This window comes from Canis lupus, chromosome 7 (genome assembly GCF_048164855.1).
Source record: "Canis lupus baileyi chromosome 7, mCanLup2.hap1, whole genome shotgun sequence".
In the NCBI taxonomy this organism is placed as follows: domain Eukaryota; kingdom Metazoa; phylum Chordata; class Mammalia; order Carnivora; family Canidae; genus Canis; species Canis lupus.
The window spans coordinates 7,630,630-7,648,242 of NC_132844.1; the positions used below are offsets into that span (position 1 = coordinate 7,630,630).

Genomic DNA, 17,613 nt, shown 5'->3' on the forward strand with positions numbered 1-17,613 from the left:
AAAAGAAGCTTTTACTCAGCCATCTCATGAAGTAAAGTCTTCTGTCACTGGTTATTCTTCCAACAAAGACAGACTCCTTTTTTCTCATGGGCACATCAGCTTCAGGATGATGTCTCCGAAGCGGGCCCAGGGCAGGTCTTCCCAGCTCGGCTACCTGCACCATTGCCGAGGTGTGGGAATTGCATCTGGAAGGCTGGAGCAGGGAGGGCAGCCCTTCTGTTGATAGAGCCAGGGAGCAAATCCAGGGTCTGAGGAAACACACTGAAAACTTCTCTCTCCTATTTGGCCTTTCTCCTACTCTCCTGGGAGCTGTGACCCAAGAATGAAAATTACCAACAGACGCAGCATTTCTGGGGCCAGGAAAAATGGAAATTCAGTCCGTGGAATGAGCCCAACTTGGCAATTTTCCTGTGTCCTAAAAGGGGCAGTTCTCAGGGCCTCTAATACTTAGATACATGTCAGGGCAGGAAGAAAGCTTTGGGGCTGGTTAGCTGACAATATGGGTCTTGCACATGGTAGGCAGGTCTCGTGCCCATGCTTCACAGGGACAACAGGCCCCAGCTCTTCCTTGTGTCCACCTTCCACGTATTTGGGGAAATGTGTGGGAATTATCTCAGGCCAGCAGCTCCCAGACGGCTCCCCAAGCCATGGATTTGGTGTTCAAGAATGCCTCCAAACCAGGTGCGAGCCTGCTGGAAGTGCTGACTCCCTCATGGCGACACAACAAAAATAAGAACCATGTGAAAATCTTCATAAAGTTAAAATGATCCCACCTAAAGGACCATCCTTTATTCTGAAATATCTGCTTCCTCCTATTTGGCATTAACGTAATTTTATTTAAGTGATTGGGGAATTTAGAAAAGTGTTTTATTGAATGTTGTATGTTGTCAGGATTTGGTAATTTAAAAAATGTCCTTACTTGGCAAAATAAATTTGGCAACCTATCAAGTCTCCCCGGTTTTATTCTGACACTTTCTGAGACCCAGAAGCCCCATTGTACCATTAATGAAAAGGGTTTAACTGTGGAGAAGCCAGCAAGGAAACTGTACAGTTTCATATCATTTAGCAAATGGCCACTAATTTGGCAATTTTCACTATCTGAGATACAGCTGGGGAGACAGAAGTTGTTAAAAAAGAAATCCTGAGCGAGCGAACTAAGATATTACTTGGTCTAACCTTAAAGACCTTGTATTTTACTCCCAGTAAAATGCTTCCAAGCCCCCCTTCAGAGTCTACTCACCTTTATCATAGGTGCATTTCTCACAAGCTCAATTATAGCAAAGTAATAGTCTTCAATTTGAAGGGAAGATATTTCAGGGGAGAAGCAAGCACACATAGCTGGACGTGGAAAGCATAATAATAATTTTTGTCGTAATTAAATGGTATTTTATGAATAATACAGAACAAGAAAAATGCAATAACATGATCAGTATTATAAAATAATGAATAACAATTGTTATGCCGATAATAACACTATTATGATATACTCATGCTAACGATCTTGTCATAATAAAATAATCAGTGTTTGAGTCTTCAGAAGGCTCTTTTCCCGGAGATTCTGAGGACGCCTGGTTGTGCTGACTGTGTCACAGGTCTGTGCTGGTTGGCATTTGCCACTCCTTGCCTGGTGCTCTCCCAAACTGCACTGTCCATCACCTCTGTGTCCCGGCACGTGTGGAAACTCTCTCTGGTCCAAGTATGGGCACAAGCCTCTCCGTTTAAGATCCAAGCACAGCTAACCCGGGCTGTGATTTTTAACCCCTTCTCTGGGTCTTGAGAATAATCTGAGTGAATTACAGGCAGAAAAGGAAAAAATTCAACTGGTAGTCAGGTGTCTGCACTCCAGAGTTCATAGGTGATGCCTCCTCCCAGGGCCCATCTGCCCGTGACTCTCGGCCCAGGCCTGCGACCACATTGCCAGGGCATGCTCAGTGCTGTGAAAACATCATTTTATGGCCTTATGCCCCCTTCTCACCCCAGTTGAAGGAAGCAAAAACCTCTTAACCTCATATTTTCTCTGAAAAGCCATACGCTGACTGCCTTGAAAACAGACTTCTTCATTACGGAACAGAATTTACATCTCAGTTTGAAGCATCTGCTGCTGGTTTAGTTCAGAGACAACACAAGGTCAACAGATAGATTTTCCTTATATTTCTTGGCTACAAAGACCATTAAGGTCTTTTGAAAGAGATAAACAGAGAGGGTCTACATCAAGGAGAAACTCTAGCTTCCATTCTGTAGATGCAGCTGATTGTAATGTCACCGAACAGTGGGATTTCCAGCTTCTGTGTCTTTATGATTGGGATTATGATTTAAATAGGAAGAAAAAAAGTGCTAGGTTTTAAAAATAGCTGTTTGTCCCCCTACATAATAATAATAATAATAATAATAATAGCAATAACAGTCATAGGTAACATTCCTTGTTTGAGGCTCTGGGCCAAAGCACTTTGTGTGTAGTTTCTTATTTGACCCCTGATAATGAGGGGAGTCAGAAAAACCTGCAGGAATTAGGTATGAATGAACCAAGTCCCACAGCCTGAGGCCACTTACTGATGGGCCAGCAGTCCTCTAGACCTTGGCAATCTCTTTGTTTTATTGCTCAGAATACTAATTATGCTTTCCCATTTACTCTCTCCAAAAAAGGGTAAATTATGTTCCGTCTGCTGTTTAATGAGCTTCGAAAAGTGTAACATGTTTCAAAAGAATATCATCCCTAAAATACTAAAAACAAATGGTTACCATGGTCTAAAATGTTGGTAATTGTATCATTCAGAATACAAATCCAGCTGCTGTAACAGAGGCCAAACAACAGTGGCTTTAAGAAGATAGAAGCTAACTTCTTCTTGGATTAAAGTCTGGGAAGCCCATCTAAGGATGATATGATGCCTCCATGGTGTTGGGGACTCAGGCTCCCTCTCTGTTGTTGCTCTGCTACTCTTTTTTTTTTTTTCTTTCTTAGATTTATTCTGGAGAGAGAGAGAGAGAGTCCAGGGGGAGGGGCAGAGGGAGAGAGAGAGAAGCAGAGTCCCCACCGAGCTCGGGGCCCAACACGATGTGGGGCTCATCCCAGGACCCTGAGATCAGGACCTGAGCTGAAATCGAGAGTTGGACACTTAACCGACTGAGCCCCCCGGGCGCTCCTTAACACAAAGTCCCGATCTCATGCTCTACAATGGCTCCTCCAGTTCCCGCTACTCCACTTGTCTCACCAGTGGAATGGGGGGCAGAGGTATTGGAGGCATGTCTTGTCCCCTTTAAGGACTCAACCCTCAAAGCTGCACACACCTCTTACATTTGCATCTCACTGGCCAGAACCTAGTCCCCTGGCCACACCTAGCACCAAAGGAGATGAGGAAATGCCCATGCTGGGTGACCAGGCGACCAGCTAAAATTCCGGGATCCCACTAATAAAGAAAGAAGAAAGCATGGATATTTGGGGATAACAAGCAGCCTCTGCTAAGTTCTTCTGTTAACTAAAAATTCATGCTATAGAGTGCTTTTTCTAATAAGCGTAAGTAATGTAACATTATGTTTTATTTCCTTCTTTTTTTATTGCCATCCTTCCCGCCCCTGCACCTACCTCCCCACCAGAAAGTGTGTGTTCTTGGCGTTGTGTAACAAGGAAGTCAAATTCACAAAAGCGTCAATTAAGAGAATGTTCGAACTTAAGTAGAAAGGATTTTGTTTGTTCTAACACTCGCTTAAAGCCGCTTTCTCGAATGTGTTTTCATGAGAACTGTTGAATTGGCTTCAGTGTTCTTTGATTATCCAGATCTTGTATTGTCTTGGAGCCATCCTCCTGAATACCGCCCGTAGCTTGATACTGCATGCAAGGGAAGGATAGATGTCTCCAAGCCTTCCTGTGCTTCTCTTCAAGGTCCTCCCTTGCTGACGGTCGGGGTGGCAAGCCACCTGTGCCCTGTGGGGGAGAATCATTGCACAAGCACAGCAATGCTTAAGCACTCGGGGTAGGAACTGTCTCACTCGGGGTAGGGACAGTCTCTCCTGTGGTTTTTCTGTTACCCTCTACCCCCCACCGCAGGGCTGGAGCAGGAGCCAAGGTTGAGGCTCAGTGGTGGCTGGGATGCCCTGGTAAGCTGGGTAAGGTTTCCCCACCAGCATCCCGAGTGTAACTCCAACATGAATGCTACTTGATATTTTCAATTATGTTAAGAAGTAAAAGAAATGTAAGCAGTGAAGTTGTATGTTGGAATTTTGCTCCTTTGTGGAGAATGTGATTGACTTCTTCACTGAACTGGATGATAGTGAAAACAAAAAAGAGTTCAGTTTGGGGTTGGGCTTTTTTCTCTTCTTTCTTTCTTTCTTTCTTTCTTTCTTTCTTTCTTTCTTTCTTTCTTTCTTTTTCTTTTTGTGCTATTCATGGTGTAACAGCCACAGACAAGGCATATTTTAAGGTGAATTTGTGTGTTTAACATTTTCTCCATCACTTTCTTAAGTCTGTAAGTCAACAAAATAGTAAATTCAGCCCTAATTTGTAGCATTCAACAATTTCCAAGGTGTAAATATTCCCAACATGTCCCATTTCAAGGCACTGGGATGACATCCCCAGACATGGCACTGGTAAGAGAAGTGGGGCACCGCACTCCTGCGTCTGTACATCCATAGGGGTGCCACAATAAAATACTTTGAAAGTGGTGAGTTTTGACTAGCTATTCCCTTTGTTTTTAACATATTTTAAATTAATACTCTGTACGTGTATACACTTTAATGTTTAACGATCACTGTGTTTAACAAACAATGTGCAATATTCCTGAAAATGTTTAGTCATTCTTTGTGGACCAGGCCCAGCTTGCCACTGCCTTGAGTTCCTCTAAACACTCAATCCTGTAACTGGATGTGCCCTGTTTCCTCTCCCATCTGCAGGGCCGACCCTACACCCGCTGATGCAGAGAATTTGGCCTCCTCACCAATTTCTGTAAAAAACCCAATCACAACAAGCATTCCTTGAAATGTGTGGTCTCTACTCAAAATTGCTGGGGTCATAGGGCAGAGTGCCCAGCATTCCATTAAAGAATCCTCAGACATAGAGCCACTTCTCTGAATTTCACTTTCTCCAGTGATGGTGTTTTTTGTTTTCCCTTTACTTCTTTCTCTCTCCGTACCCTGGAGTGCTGGGTTCATGGTCTCCTCTCTCAGCTTCCCCCTGTCAGGAGGAAACTAAGCCATTCTTTCCTGCCCTCGACAAAGCAGGAAAGAACTTCACCAGTTGCAGGGGCTCTCTGGGTCCAGAGGAGAATCTGAACCCAGCACAGAGAGGGTGGGAGAAAACTCCAGCATCCTCACCTTATCCCCACCCTGTTTGCACCTCTGAAAGGCATTAGAGAGCTGGCCTTCCTACCTTCAAGCACCCCCTTCTGTCTTCGTTGTGATGTAGGCAGTATTGGGGTGGTTTTATTTTCCCAGGGAAGTTTTAATTCAGAGAAAGCTTAGCCAGGATCTCAGATTTAACTGAGAGGCATGTTGCCAAAGCAGGTCTCAAGGCCGAAGGATAGCGGCCCCTCCATCCCTTAGGTGTTTCATCTCTCCCCCAAGTGCAGGGAGGAAAAGGTATGGGTGGACCCAGAAACAGGCTGACTCCTAGGAATGGAATTAGGTCATTGGCTACAAGCTTCTTGTTGTTGGAGCTGATTTGCATTTCCAACAGGCAAGTTTTTAGACTAAAGTCTGAGGTTAAACACAGTGAGGTATTCAGTTTTCCCGAAGCCTGCTCCTCACAGCATCTCCCCAGAACCCTGAGGGAGTTTTGTGTGGAGAAAGAGTCTAAAGGAGGTATGTCCCCCCAAGAAAAGCTATGGCAGGTACTTGGACAAAACTATCCTCAAGTAAGGGGGGGGGGGAGGAAGAGAGGGCGAACATGATTTTTTTTTTTTTAATGTGGTATATTATTGCGTTCCTAGGGCTGCTGTCACAAAGTACAACAAATGAAGTGGCTTAAATAACAAATTTATTGTCTCACAGTTCTGGAAGCTAGAAGTCCAAGATCATGGTCTCATAGATGGTGTCCTTCCTCCATCTTCCTGTTGTCTTCCCTCTCACTTGTCTGTCTCTGTCCACATTTCTCCCTCTACAAGGACACAGTCATATTGGATGAGGGCCCACCCCAATGTCCTCATTTTAAATTGATCATCAGCAAAGATCCTATTTCCAAATAAGGTCACATTCACAGGTCCTGGGGGGGTTAGGGCTTCAACATCATTTTGGGGGACACATTTCAACTCCTAATATCCAGTAACAGGATAATCTTTGTCTTTTAACTAGGCATTTAGTCCATTTATGTTTAAAGAGATTACTGATAAATTTGGGTTTGCGCATGTCTTATTTTGTGTATGCAATTTGTCCATTCATCCTTTGTTCCTTTTACCCATCTTTCCTGGCTTCTTTTGGATTTTTTTTCTGTTTTTTTCTTTTAGTATTTTTTTTTCCCTACTCATTGAAATTTAAGCACTCTGTTTTATATTGTATGACTATTTGGCTTATGGAAGTATCTTTTCGGAGATCTGCATGCTCCTCTACCCCAACATTAAGGCAACTTTCTTCATTGTCAGGTGTGAGCGAGGGTCGGGTCGAGTGGGACAAATTTACAACTGTCTCGCTCTTCCCTGAGGTTATAGCCCTTTGGATGAGCCCTGAGCTCCGTAGCAATTCCCAAGGCCTACATTTCACTTATATTTTGGCCTGATAATTTTTTAAAAGATTTTATTTATTTAGTAGAGAGATAGAGTGGGAAAGGAGCAGAGGGAGAAGGACAAGCAGCCTTGTCCTTCTGAGCGTGGAGCCTGATGCAGGGCTCGATCCCAGGACCCTGAGATCGTGACCTGAGCTAAAATCAAGAGTTGGACACTTAACTGACTGAGCCACCCAGGTGCTCCTGGCCTGATAATTCTTTATATATTGTCAGTTCCTCTATACTTTTATAAATCTTACACTTTATCCATTATTTATGATTGTTTTCAATTGATCCCAAGAACCTGGTTTTCTGTATTTCCAGAAACAGAATTCCAAAGAAATTTAGGATGCCACATTTCTTCTAATCAACATTCAAAATATGGCACGGACACTGGTTTTTTTGGTCTCAAGTGCTTTAATGTTTCTGAAAGTAGTCTAATGCAGGGTATATACACATTCTGGATTGGAAGAGAATTTAGAAACCAACAATCTGCCCAATCTAATGGCTTTGGAAGATGAAGCCCAGAAGCACTGAATGAGTTGCTCAGAGTCCCATGTGAGTTGGTGGCAGACCCAGGATTCCAACCCTAGTCCTGCCTCTATGCCCCATGTTGCAGCCACTGCCCTGCAGGGCGTGAGTGATGTGTAACTGATGACTGAAAGGATCTAGCCATGATATCACATTAACATTTAGTCATCTCGTCTCTTTAGCATACCGGTTCTCAGTGTCCATTTCCCAGGGGAGGAAATGTGGGTCCTCTCCTTCTGGTCATGTCCTCCCCCAGTACTATTAGCAGTAGTGATGATGAACATTTATTGAGTCCTCACTCTGTGCTATAGCCCTATGCTGAATGTTTACACTCACATCCTGCCACATCCCTGTGAGGAGATATTATTATCCTCACACAGGTAAGGACAGGCAGGCTCCAAAATCCTAAGTAATGAGAGCCCCTCCTGGTAAACGGCTGAGCTGGACTTTGAGCCCAGATCCAAAAGCCAGTGTCCCAGTGTATGTGCCCACTGTCACTCCTGACTTATTTTTAAATTTTGCTTTGTTGGTCCATCTCTGCCGATGTACAGGCAGTGTCTGCACATCCTACTCCCCCAAACACATTCTCTGTGGCACAATTGCATATTTATAGAAAAACCCTTCAATTTTTGCATCAACTAACCCCTTCTCCATTAGTGTTCCCTGGCCACACACCTCAGTTTGCAAACAAACCCTCCCCTTCCCCAACTCTTTCCAGTGATTCTCTATCAAATATCTTAGAGAAGGTCTCCCCCCAAAGACAGCTGGAGCAAGAAACTCTCCAGCCCCTTATTTTGGATCTGTAAATGGAAAAGAAAGATGAGCTACTCCCACATTCCCCAACCCCCTTTGATGGAGACGCCAGCTGGCAGGGGCCGACTCTTCACTCTTCTGCGTCACCCACCACGATACTCTACCCCAGCGAAGCACAACCCCTCGGGCAGCTGCTGGCAACCACGCCCTGGATGAGGAGTCATCACACCCTTTTGATTGAGGTTTTGAATTTCGGGTTGAAGGTGCCAACTTTTTGCCAGCATCTGTATAGAGCTGCTGGCTTTGAAGGCCAAGGCTTAGCTCCAATATATGTCAGAGCACGGCGTCCTGGGCACCTAATCTCCCTCTAGCCTTATGCTTCCAAGAAAGAGGCTTCTCCTTCCTTCTTCCTTTCCATTTTACCCAGTTTATTGCCAGATCCTGTTTTCGATACTTTAAAAATAAACTATATTTTAGAATAGTTCTAGATTTACAGGAGAGTTGCAAAGGTAAAAGAGAGAATTCTTATCTGCCCCATACCTAGTTTCCTCTATTGTTAACATTTTATGTTACTGCGATACATTTGTCTCAACTAGTGAACCAGTAATAATACATCATTATTAAACCATATCCCTATTTTATTCAGATTCATCAGTTTTTCCCTATTCTGTTCCAGGATCTAGCCATGATATCACATTAACATTTAGTCATCTCGTCTCTTTAGGCTCCTCTGGGCTGTGAAAGTTTCTCAGACTTCCTTTGTTTTTGATGACATTGGCAGTTTTGCAGAGTATGGGTCAAGCGTTTTGTAAAATTTGTATAACTTGAGTTTGTCCGATGTTTTTCTAATGATTAGACTGGGGTTATGGGTTTGAGGGGAAGGAGATTCCCAAGGAAAGGGGCTATTCCCATCATGCCACATCAAGGGTGCCTGCTATCAACATGACTTATCACTGTGGATGGTGACCTTGAGCGCCTGCTTGAGGTAGCGTTTGACAGGTTTCTCCACTATAAAGTTACTTTTCCCCCATTTCCATACTGTCCTTTATGGAAGGAAGTCACCATGTGCAGCCCACACTTAAGGAGTGGGAAGTTATGCTCCACAATAAACTGTTTGGAATATTTATGCATAAGAGGTCTAGTCTCCTCCAGGTATTTAGTTAGTCATTCGTTCAGTTAAATCAGTATGGAGTCATGGATATATTTATTATATACTTGGAATCATAACCCATTACTCATTACTTGTTGCCCATATTCTCCAGATTTGGACACGGGAAGCTCTTTCAATTGACTCCTGTGTTCCTATGACCTACCGTCATCATTGTGTGTGTGTGTGTGTGTGTGTGTGTGTGTGTGTGTGTATGTGTGTGTGTTTAGTACTTTCTTACTTTCTGGGACAAGATGCCCTAGGCACATCTTGTAGATTTCCTGCCCTTGTCATAGGATCCCCTAAAATCAACCATTTCTCTAGGGAGCCCTTGTACCTTTTATTGAAGCATGGTATTAGAAATCAGGATAGGGGGACGCCGGGGTGGCTCCGCGGTTATATGTCTGCCTTTGGCTCAAGGTGTGATCCTGGGATCTGGGATCGAGTCCCACCTCGAGCTTCTTCCAGGGAGTCTGCTTCTCCCTCTGTCTATGTCTCTGCCTCTCTCTCTGTCTCTCATGAGTGAATAAATAAAATCTTAAAAAAAAAAAAAAGAAAAGAAACCAAGATAGGAGCATTCTGTTTTATTTTGTCCATTAAAAAAAAAAAAACAATAAAAGAAAACAGCAATTGCAAAGACAAATGCCTTGCAGGATAATAGCTTGGATATGTTGGGGCATACAGAGAGCCCCTCATTCCACACACAGAAGAGGCACTGACAGAGAAGGACCCACATCACACCAAGGGACATTCCTAGCCAATGGGCTCATTTCTACTTTAGGCCCTTCTCAAATCATATGTGACTCCCTTTCCTAAGCCAGGATTTTTCCTTTATATTAGGCAATGAGATAGAAATTTCAGAATGCTGGGTCAAAAGTATTCCTACTGATGATTTATTCTCTTACCGAGAACGATTTTTACAAAGGCACATACCACCCAGAGTTGCATGAGATGTCTTCTTTGTTCAAAAGTCCTGATGGTTGTTTTAGGGGTTAGATGAATGCAGACGGTTTGCCCTGCGACCAGCTGACTTATTCTAATTCCTTCAGTTGCTTTATCTGGGCAGAAATGAGGGGCAGAGGTAGCAGCCAACTATAATTGTGTTACTTCACTGGAGGTGGGTTCAATGAACAGATCCTTTTCTAGTAAATATGAAAATAGTGAGCAAGCATTAGATGTTAGGGTTGTGACAATGCTTAATATGAGTGGTAAGCGGTATCTGGTCATCTGTCTTAGCTGCCAGCACTCTCCTCACCATCATCACCATTGTCACATCACCATCCTTCCAGGGAAGGATCATGAGGATCTTTGTGTGGTTTACTTAAAGACCGTGGGGGCGGGGAGCGGGGGTGGAATGACAACTTGCCAAATCTTGCTTTTTCGCAACCAACATCATTATCTGTGCATTGGTGGGAGGGCTTTAACCCTGTGAAGGAGGATTTAGCCAAGGTCCTTCTAGAGCCCGCTGTCCACGATCCTTGGGGACTGCCCCCACCAGCCTTTCTACCACAAGCCATGCAGGGCAGCATATCATTCCTAGAAGGACCATCAGAGGGACCCTTGGTGCAGGACCTGTGAGAACAGGCAGGGTAATGATAGCCCTTGTCACCCTTGGTGGGTGAGGGAAGCGTGCCAAAGTCATGGTGACTGAGTCACAGCAGGTTTCTGGTCTACTCCTTCCCAGCAGTGAGGTTTCTTTTAGATTATTTTTATAGTATTTAACAGAGGATGGCCACGTGGTGAACCCTTTAATTTTTCAAATGGTAAACACAGGATAAGATGAAATCTGTTGTTGACTATAGCTCCCGACTAATGTAGGGTCCCTTGCAAGAGCCCCAGATTCTGTGCCCATACAGCCCTGTGCAGCTAGTATGCTCACTTTTGACTGATCTCATTTTAAACTCATTTCAATGAATTTAAATTCGTTTCCACACATCCCACTGCACCCTCAGTGCTGCTCAGCAGCCACACCCTATTCCCCCACTCCTCCCACCCTCCTAGTTCATTAACACGCCCTCCTCCATCCTCACACTCAAGCTCCTGCACTGAGAAACTAGAAGCCAACAGAAGAGACCTTTGTAAGTTCTCATCTCCACATCCACCCACCCCCCACCCCCCCTACCCCCTGCCCGGATCTGGGCCATTATACTCTACTTATAAAATAATAAAAATAGATGAAAAGTCCATGTTTCTCTCCACGGACTTGACACACCCCTCCCACCCGCCGCCTCCATTCACTAACTCTCATCCCCTCTCACCTACTCAAAGTCCTGATGCCCGCAGCTTTCCAAGCACTCCCCTGTATCATTCTTTCTTCCCCCCTCTCCATTGGATTATTTCCATCAGCATTAAAACACATCTTTCCCATCTCAAAAAAAAATCTTAAAGGATCTTTTTAAAATATTTTAATTGTGGTAAAAGACATATGACATAAAATGTACCATCATAACCATTTCTAAGAGCACAGTTCAGTCATGTTAAGTGTATTCACATTGTTCTGCTTTCAGTCTCCAGAACTTCACCTTGTAAAACCAAAACTCTATACCCATCAAATAATTCCCCATTCCTTCCTCCCATCCAGCCTGGAAAACACTATTCTACTTTCTGTTTCAATGGATTTGACTATTCTAGGTACCTTAAATTAGTAGAATCATGTACTTTTTGTGACTGGCTTATTTCACTTAGCAAATATCTTCAAGTCTTACCCATGATGTAGCATGTGTCAGAATTCCCTTCCTTTTTAAGGCTAAATAGTATTCCCTGGAGTGTAGATACCCCCTCTATCTATCTATTGTAGTTGCTTCCTTATGGACTATTGTGACTAGTGCTGCTATGCACTTGAGTGTACAAATACCTCTTGGAGAGCCCGCTTTCAATTCTTTTAGCTATAGACCCAGAAATGGAATTCCTGGGCAATTCTAGTTTAAATTTCTAGAGGAACTGCTATATTGCACCATTTTATATTCCCACCAACAGTGCACAAGTGTTCTGATTTCTCCACATCCTTGCCAACACTTTATTTTTATCTGTGTTTTGATAGTAGCTATCCTAATGGGTATGAGGTGATACCGCATCGTGGGGCAAACATTATTTGATCCAACGTTTCCTTCTTGCTCTAATTTTTGGCTCCCCTTCCAGACAAGCCTTCTTGAAAAAGTTGATCCCAGTGCTTCTCTTCCCATTACTTTTGAGATAATTTCAATCGGGTTCTCATCCCATCCACTGCCTTACCACTCTTGCTGAGAAGTTGCTACATCTAATGGACACATCTAGTCTTCCTTGTGATCAGAGCTCTTGACATGGCTGACTCTCCTTTGTAAAACACTTTCTCTCAGTTGGCTCCCACAAGGCCATACTCTCCCAGATTTCTTTCTACCCCACCGGATGTCTTTCCTGGTTTCTTTTGCTGGTTCCTCCTTGTCTCTCCAAGACTCTTCATGTAGGAGTCTTGCAGGACTTAGTGCTTGGATTTTTCTCTTTTCCATCTACACTCCTTCTATTATTCTCTGATTATCTTACCCATTATCATGGCCCTTAAATATCAGCTCTATATTGATGATTCTCAAATTAAGTCTCCCTTTAGATTTTCCCTCAGAAGGCCGTACTCCAGGACATGCATGCACCTGCCTATTTAACATCTCTATTTGGATGTAGGCATTGCTACTTTGACATGTCCAAAAACAGCCTCTGGTCTTCCCTAGTCAACTCCTCCCTCCTCTGTCCAAAAAACCCTTTACTCCACTTGCAGCTTTCCTGGCCCAAACCTCAGAGCCATCTGACTTCTTTCACACACACACATCACAACCAGTGTGTCAAGTCCTGCTGTTCTACCTTGAAAATCTATTCAAGTAGATTTTCTACCTCTGTCTACCTCTCATCACCTCCACTGCTATCAGTCATGAAAATCCAACCTACCATCATTTCTCATTTACTCTAGATTAGTGGTCTTCTCATTTTTGCCCGTTTCATGTCTTCTCAACACATCAATCAATGGTTAAAATGTCAGATCCTGTAGCTTCTCTGCTTTAAAGAACCCAGAGTAAAAGCCAAAGAACTTACAGTGCCCTGCAAAGCCCTGTGGTTGTGTTACCGCTCCAGTATCACTTTTGCTTCCCTACAGAGGCATAAACCCTCTAGGCATGCGTCAGTCTCAGGATGTTTACACTTGATAGTCTCACTCACTGGAATATTTTTCCCATAGGCACTGGTATGACTTGCTCCCTCATCTCCCTGAAATCTTTGTGCAGTGTCACCCAAGAGTGCCCTAACCGTCCAATTTAAAAATTTCAATCTAAAGTACAACTCCTCAATTGAACTTCCATCTCCCTTCTCTATTTTTACCTCCAGCTATTATCACCTTCTAACATACTATATCACGTACTTATTTATTCTACTTATTGTCTATTACCCCCAATAGCAATTTTACCCTCAATTCCATGAGGACAAAGACTTTCGTCTGATTTGTTCTCCTGTTGTATCCCTAGTAACTAGAAGAGTATCTGGTTTGCAATAGCCACTCAATACATATTTGTTGAGTGAAGACATGAATAAATGTGGAATGAGTGCATAATTAGCAGTAAGAATACTTTTTTCCATGACTGTTACTATTATTCTATCTTAAAAATCCAGGAAGCAAGTTAGGATATGGGTGAGGTCGGCCTATGATTAACAACAGAATGCAGACCCTTGCTACGCAAAGTGTGGTCCACAGACTACAGCATCAGCAGTGCCTAGAAGCTTGTTAGAAATGCTGAATCCCAGGTCCCACCCCAGACTTTCTGACTTAGAATCTACATTTTCATAGGACCCCCTAGGTAACTGATTGCATCTTAAAGTTGAAAAGCACTGGAGCAGTGGCCCATAATCTTAACTGTGTATTGGAATCATCTGAGTACTTTTTAAAACTCCTGATGCCTTGGTCCCACTCCCAGAGATTGATTTAACTGGTCTGGAGTAGAAGACAGACAGGTCAGTGGTGAAGAGGAGAAGTGACTGAATTATTCATTATTTTTTTGATGGTGAACAAGGATTAGACGATTTTCTGTCAAACCTTGGTACGGAGAGTGACTTGTTGGCATTGACATAATCAACCAACCAGTCATCTCCATCTTATTCCATAACAGCAAATCTCAGCTCCTCCTTTGTGATTTCCAGTGAGTCCTTTAAGGCGGCTGCTTCTCACCACCAGAGAATACACTCAGGACCACACTCAGGCTGTCCTTGACAGTTTCTGCTTTTGGAAATAAACACTGAGCAGTATGTCAACCTCTTGGAGAAATGGTTTCTGCTCTTTTTTCCCCAGCAGGATCTAGTGATCTATGTGAGCAGAAAGCTGAGCAGAGACTGAGGAGAGCTTCAGAATCAGTCTCTGGTTGCTGTTGGGAAAGCCCTGTCCACAGGATTCTAGGGATTTGCAGCCTGGGAACTGCCCTGCATCCTGCATTCAGAGGGCTCATAGGCCTCAACCGTTCATACCTCTTGTGTTCCCACACTCATTGGCTGATACAGTCATTTCCTGGGTGGCTCCACCATAAGAGTGGAGTGTAGAGCTGATCTCTGAGTGTGACCCCAAACACTCATGAATTTTGATCATGAGCTTGAATCTGAAGTTCAGCCCCTTAGTTGCACAATAGAAAGGTGTAGAAAAATGATAGAGTAGCAATGGTTAACTGATGTCCAGGAAAAACTAGGGGCAAGTGTGGAGAGCATTTCCAGATTTTCCTTGACCAAATGGGCTCTGTCTTGCAGCTCAAGTCTCGGGTTCTTATGACTCCTTTAGCCCTCTCGCCTCCACGAAGCACACCGGAGCCCGACCTCAGTTCCATCCCTCAGGATGCAGCCACCATACCCAGCTTGGCGGCCCCACAGGCTCTCACAGGTAGGTCAGCTGAATGACCTCTAAAGGCTGTGATGGCCAGCACGCCATCTAGCAGTTACTCTGTGAACTGGAACTGGAGAGCTGCCACTGAGATAGCTCCGATGAAGGACTTAGTGTGTTAGCTGGACAGCAGGAAGGACAACCGAATTCTCTGAGAACATTAGCTTAAGTGTCTCATAGATAGGATTACTTGAAACTTGGTTTTCAATGCATCTCAGGTTCAGCTGGTTTTCTTAAGATGGGACTAGAAAGGGGGGTTTGGTGAACCAGTTTGGTGGCTCTTCACAGAGCCAAGTTTACTTCGCACCAAGAGTGAGCCTGCTTACCTTAGAGAGAACTTCCATCCCTGTGTTTGTGCTTCCAGGTCTCCTAAGGACCCTAACTTCCCTTAATCCCACCTGCTGTCTCCAATCCAGTCAGAATAGAGTTCAGTCCAGTCTTTCTCATGTCTGCCAGCAAACATTTCTATTTTTATTTTTTTTTTTATTTTTTTTTTAAAGATTTTATTTATTTATTCATGATAGTCACAGAGAGAGAGAGAGAGAGAGGCAGAGACACAGGCAGAGGGAGAAGCGGGCTCCATGCACCGGGAGCCCGACGTGGGATTCGATCCCGGGTCTCCAGGATCGCGCCCTGCGCCAAAGGCAGGCGCCAAACCGCTGCGCCACCCAGGGATCCCCAAACATTTCTATTATAAGAGTACCTGCAGTAGGATGACATCTCTCTCTCTCACACACACTCTCCCCCTCATCACAAGCCACCCATACCCCCTAACTCACGTGAACCCCATCAGTTTCCCTCCCATTGCTCTTTGGAAGAAACCAAACTTGTTTATGTGGCCAACAGAGCCCTGCAGTTCACGGCTCTTCTCTCAGTCCCTAGAGCCAACCCCTCCCCTTGGGGCTTCAACATATTGCCTTCCCTCTATCTGGAACAATCTTCTCTCTGGTCGCCCTTCTCCTCCAGTGTATCTCAATTCAGGCATTCCTTGCTCCAGAAGGCCTTCACTGACTTTCCTGCCAGGGTCCCCAGGATGGGCCCTCCTAGCACCTCCTCAGGGTGTCTTGAAGTGACAGTCCTGCATGGCTTCCTGTAGTGCTCCCAGTAGCTCTGCCTTCCCAATTGGCCCCCCAGCTCCGTGAAGCCAAGGACCCTGTGAATCTGCCTACCTAGCACAGTGCCTGGCATAAAGGTCCCTTATTGATTAGATTTCCATAATTATCTGGGATGAGTAAAGAGAAGGCAGCCTGGTGGAGGGGAAAGAACGCAGATTTTGACATCACAAAGACTTGGGTCCAAATCCCTGTTGCACCACTAATGAAACTTTAGACTTTAAAGCAGCCATCTGACCATTAAGCCTCAGTTCTTCATTAGTTTCTTCATTAGTGGAGGAAGTAATCGTACCCCACTCCCAGGCTTGTCTTGAGAATCACACAAGATAAAACATACAAAGAGCCTGGAATAGAGTAAGTGCTGAATAAAAACTTTCTTCCCCTTTGTTTTTGCCGTTTAATCCTTTCCAAATCCTGTTGTTCTCTTCTTTAAGTCCTTTTTGGACATCGTTTTGCCCTAGTGGCCCCCAAGGTAAGATCCTCATACCCTGGGCTAGGGGTGAGGGGGAGACAAAAGAGGCGTCGTTGCTATAGGGAAGAATATATTGACACCTATCATTAATTTTTATTTCTATCTCATTCTTTAAAATTCTCTATGTCTTGATTATGTTTTAAAATGCATGCAAATATATTAAAACAGTCAAGAATGTATATAACCTATAAATAAATAAACACATTTTGGGGCATGTGCTCAAATATACTGATGGGGTTTATGACTTTAAAAGTGTGGGGACCATTGGTCGGGCTCACCTAAATGGGCAGCTGAGTAATACATCTCTGGGATTATAAATAACACTCTCTTTAGAATTTCATTGAATTTATAGTCTTTGGAATAATCAGCATCGTCTTAATTTTTTTCATTCATTGAAAGTTAACTAAAAAAAATTGGCAAACATTACGTGTAACTTCACAGATTCTTTGGAGGATGAAGGAAGATTTTGTATGGGTACATGCCCGGTATGGAAATACATTTATACACATGGTCCACATGGGCCTCCATAATTGTCTGCAATTCTGACTTGAGTACATCAGAGGGGACCCACCTGTCTATCTGTTCCCAACTAAGAGGTTCTCTTGAGAGCAGGCCCGGAAGTCCGGAGTGATTGGCTCTCTGGCCTCTCTTATTTCTCAAGTTGGGAAGAATCACTACCACTTTTGTCTTTTTCAGCTTTCCCAAGGTGAGGGCCAAGGGAGCACGGCTGAGGCATCCCCCATGCACACAGGAACAGCCCCCTGGCATGATGCAACCGATGCTGAGGGCTTTGTGGGTCTCTGTTTCCACAGTCTGTCTCTACATCAACAAGCAGGCCAATGCAGGGCCGTACCTGGAGAGGAGGAAGGTGCAGCAGCTCCCCGAGCACTTTGGGCCCGAGAGGCCCTCGGCGGTCTTGCAGCAGGCCGTGCAAGCATGCATCGACTGTGCCCACCAGCAGAAGTTGGTCTTCTCCCTGGTCAAACAGGGTTATGGTGGTGAGATGGTGTCAGGTAAGGCCCTGGGGCAGGTTGT

The 17,613-nt window shown here is 44.2% G+C and overlaps 1 protein-coding gene across 8 annotated transcripts in view; it reads left to right on the top strand.

The window, feature by feature from the left end:
- Positions 1-17,613, top strand: part of SCML4 (Scm polycomb group protein like 4) — a 114,835-nt gene that overhangs the window by 48,963 nt on the left and 48,259 nt on the right. For all 8 annotated transcript variants that reach the window (XR_012033750.1, XR_012033752.1, XR_012033749.1 and 5 more), the window contains 2 exons: positions 14,865-14,994; positions 17,391-17,591. Coding sequence is in view for 1 of the 8 variants with exons in the window: in XM_072831871.1 (XP_072687972.1) it covers positions 14,865-14,994; positions 17,391-17,591 (331 nt within the window). In the remaining 7 variants the exon portion in view is untranslated. The remainder of the gene's footprint in view (positions 1-14,864; positions 14,995-17,390; positions 17,592-17,613) is intronic.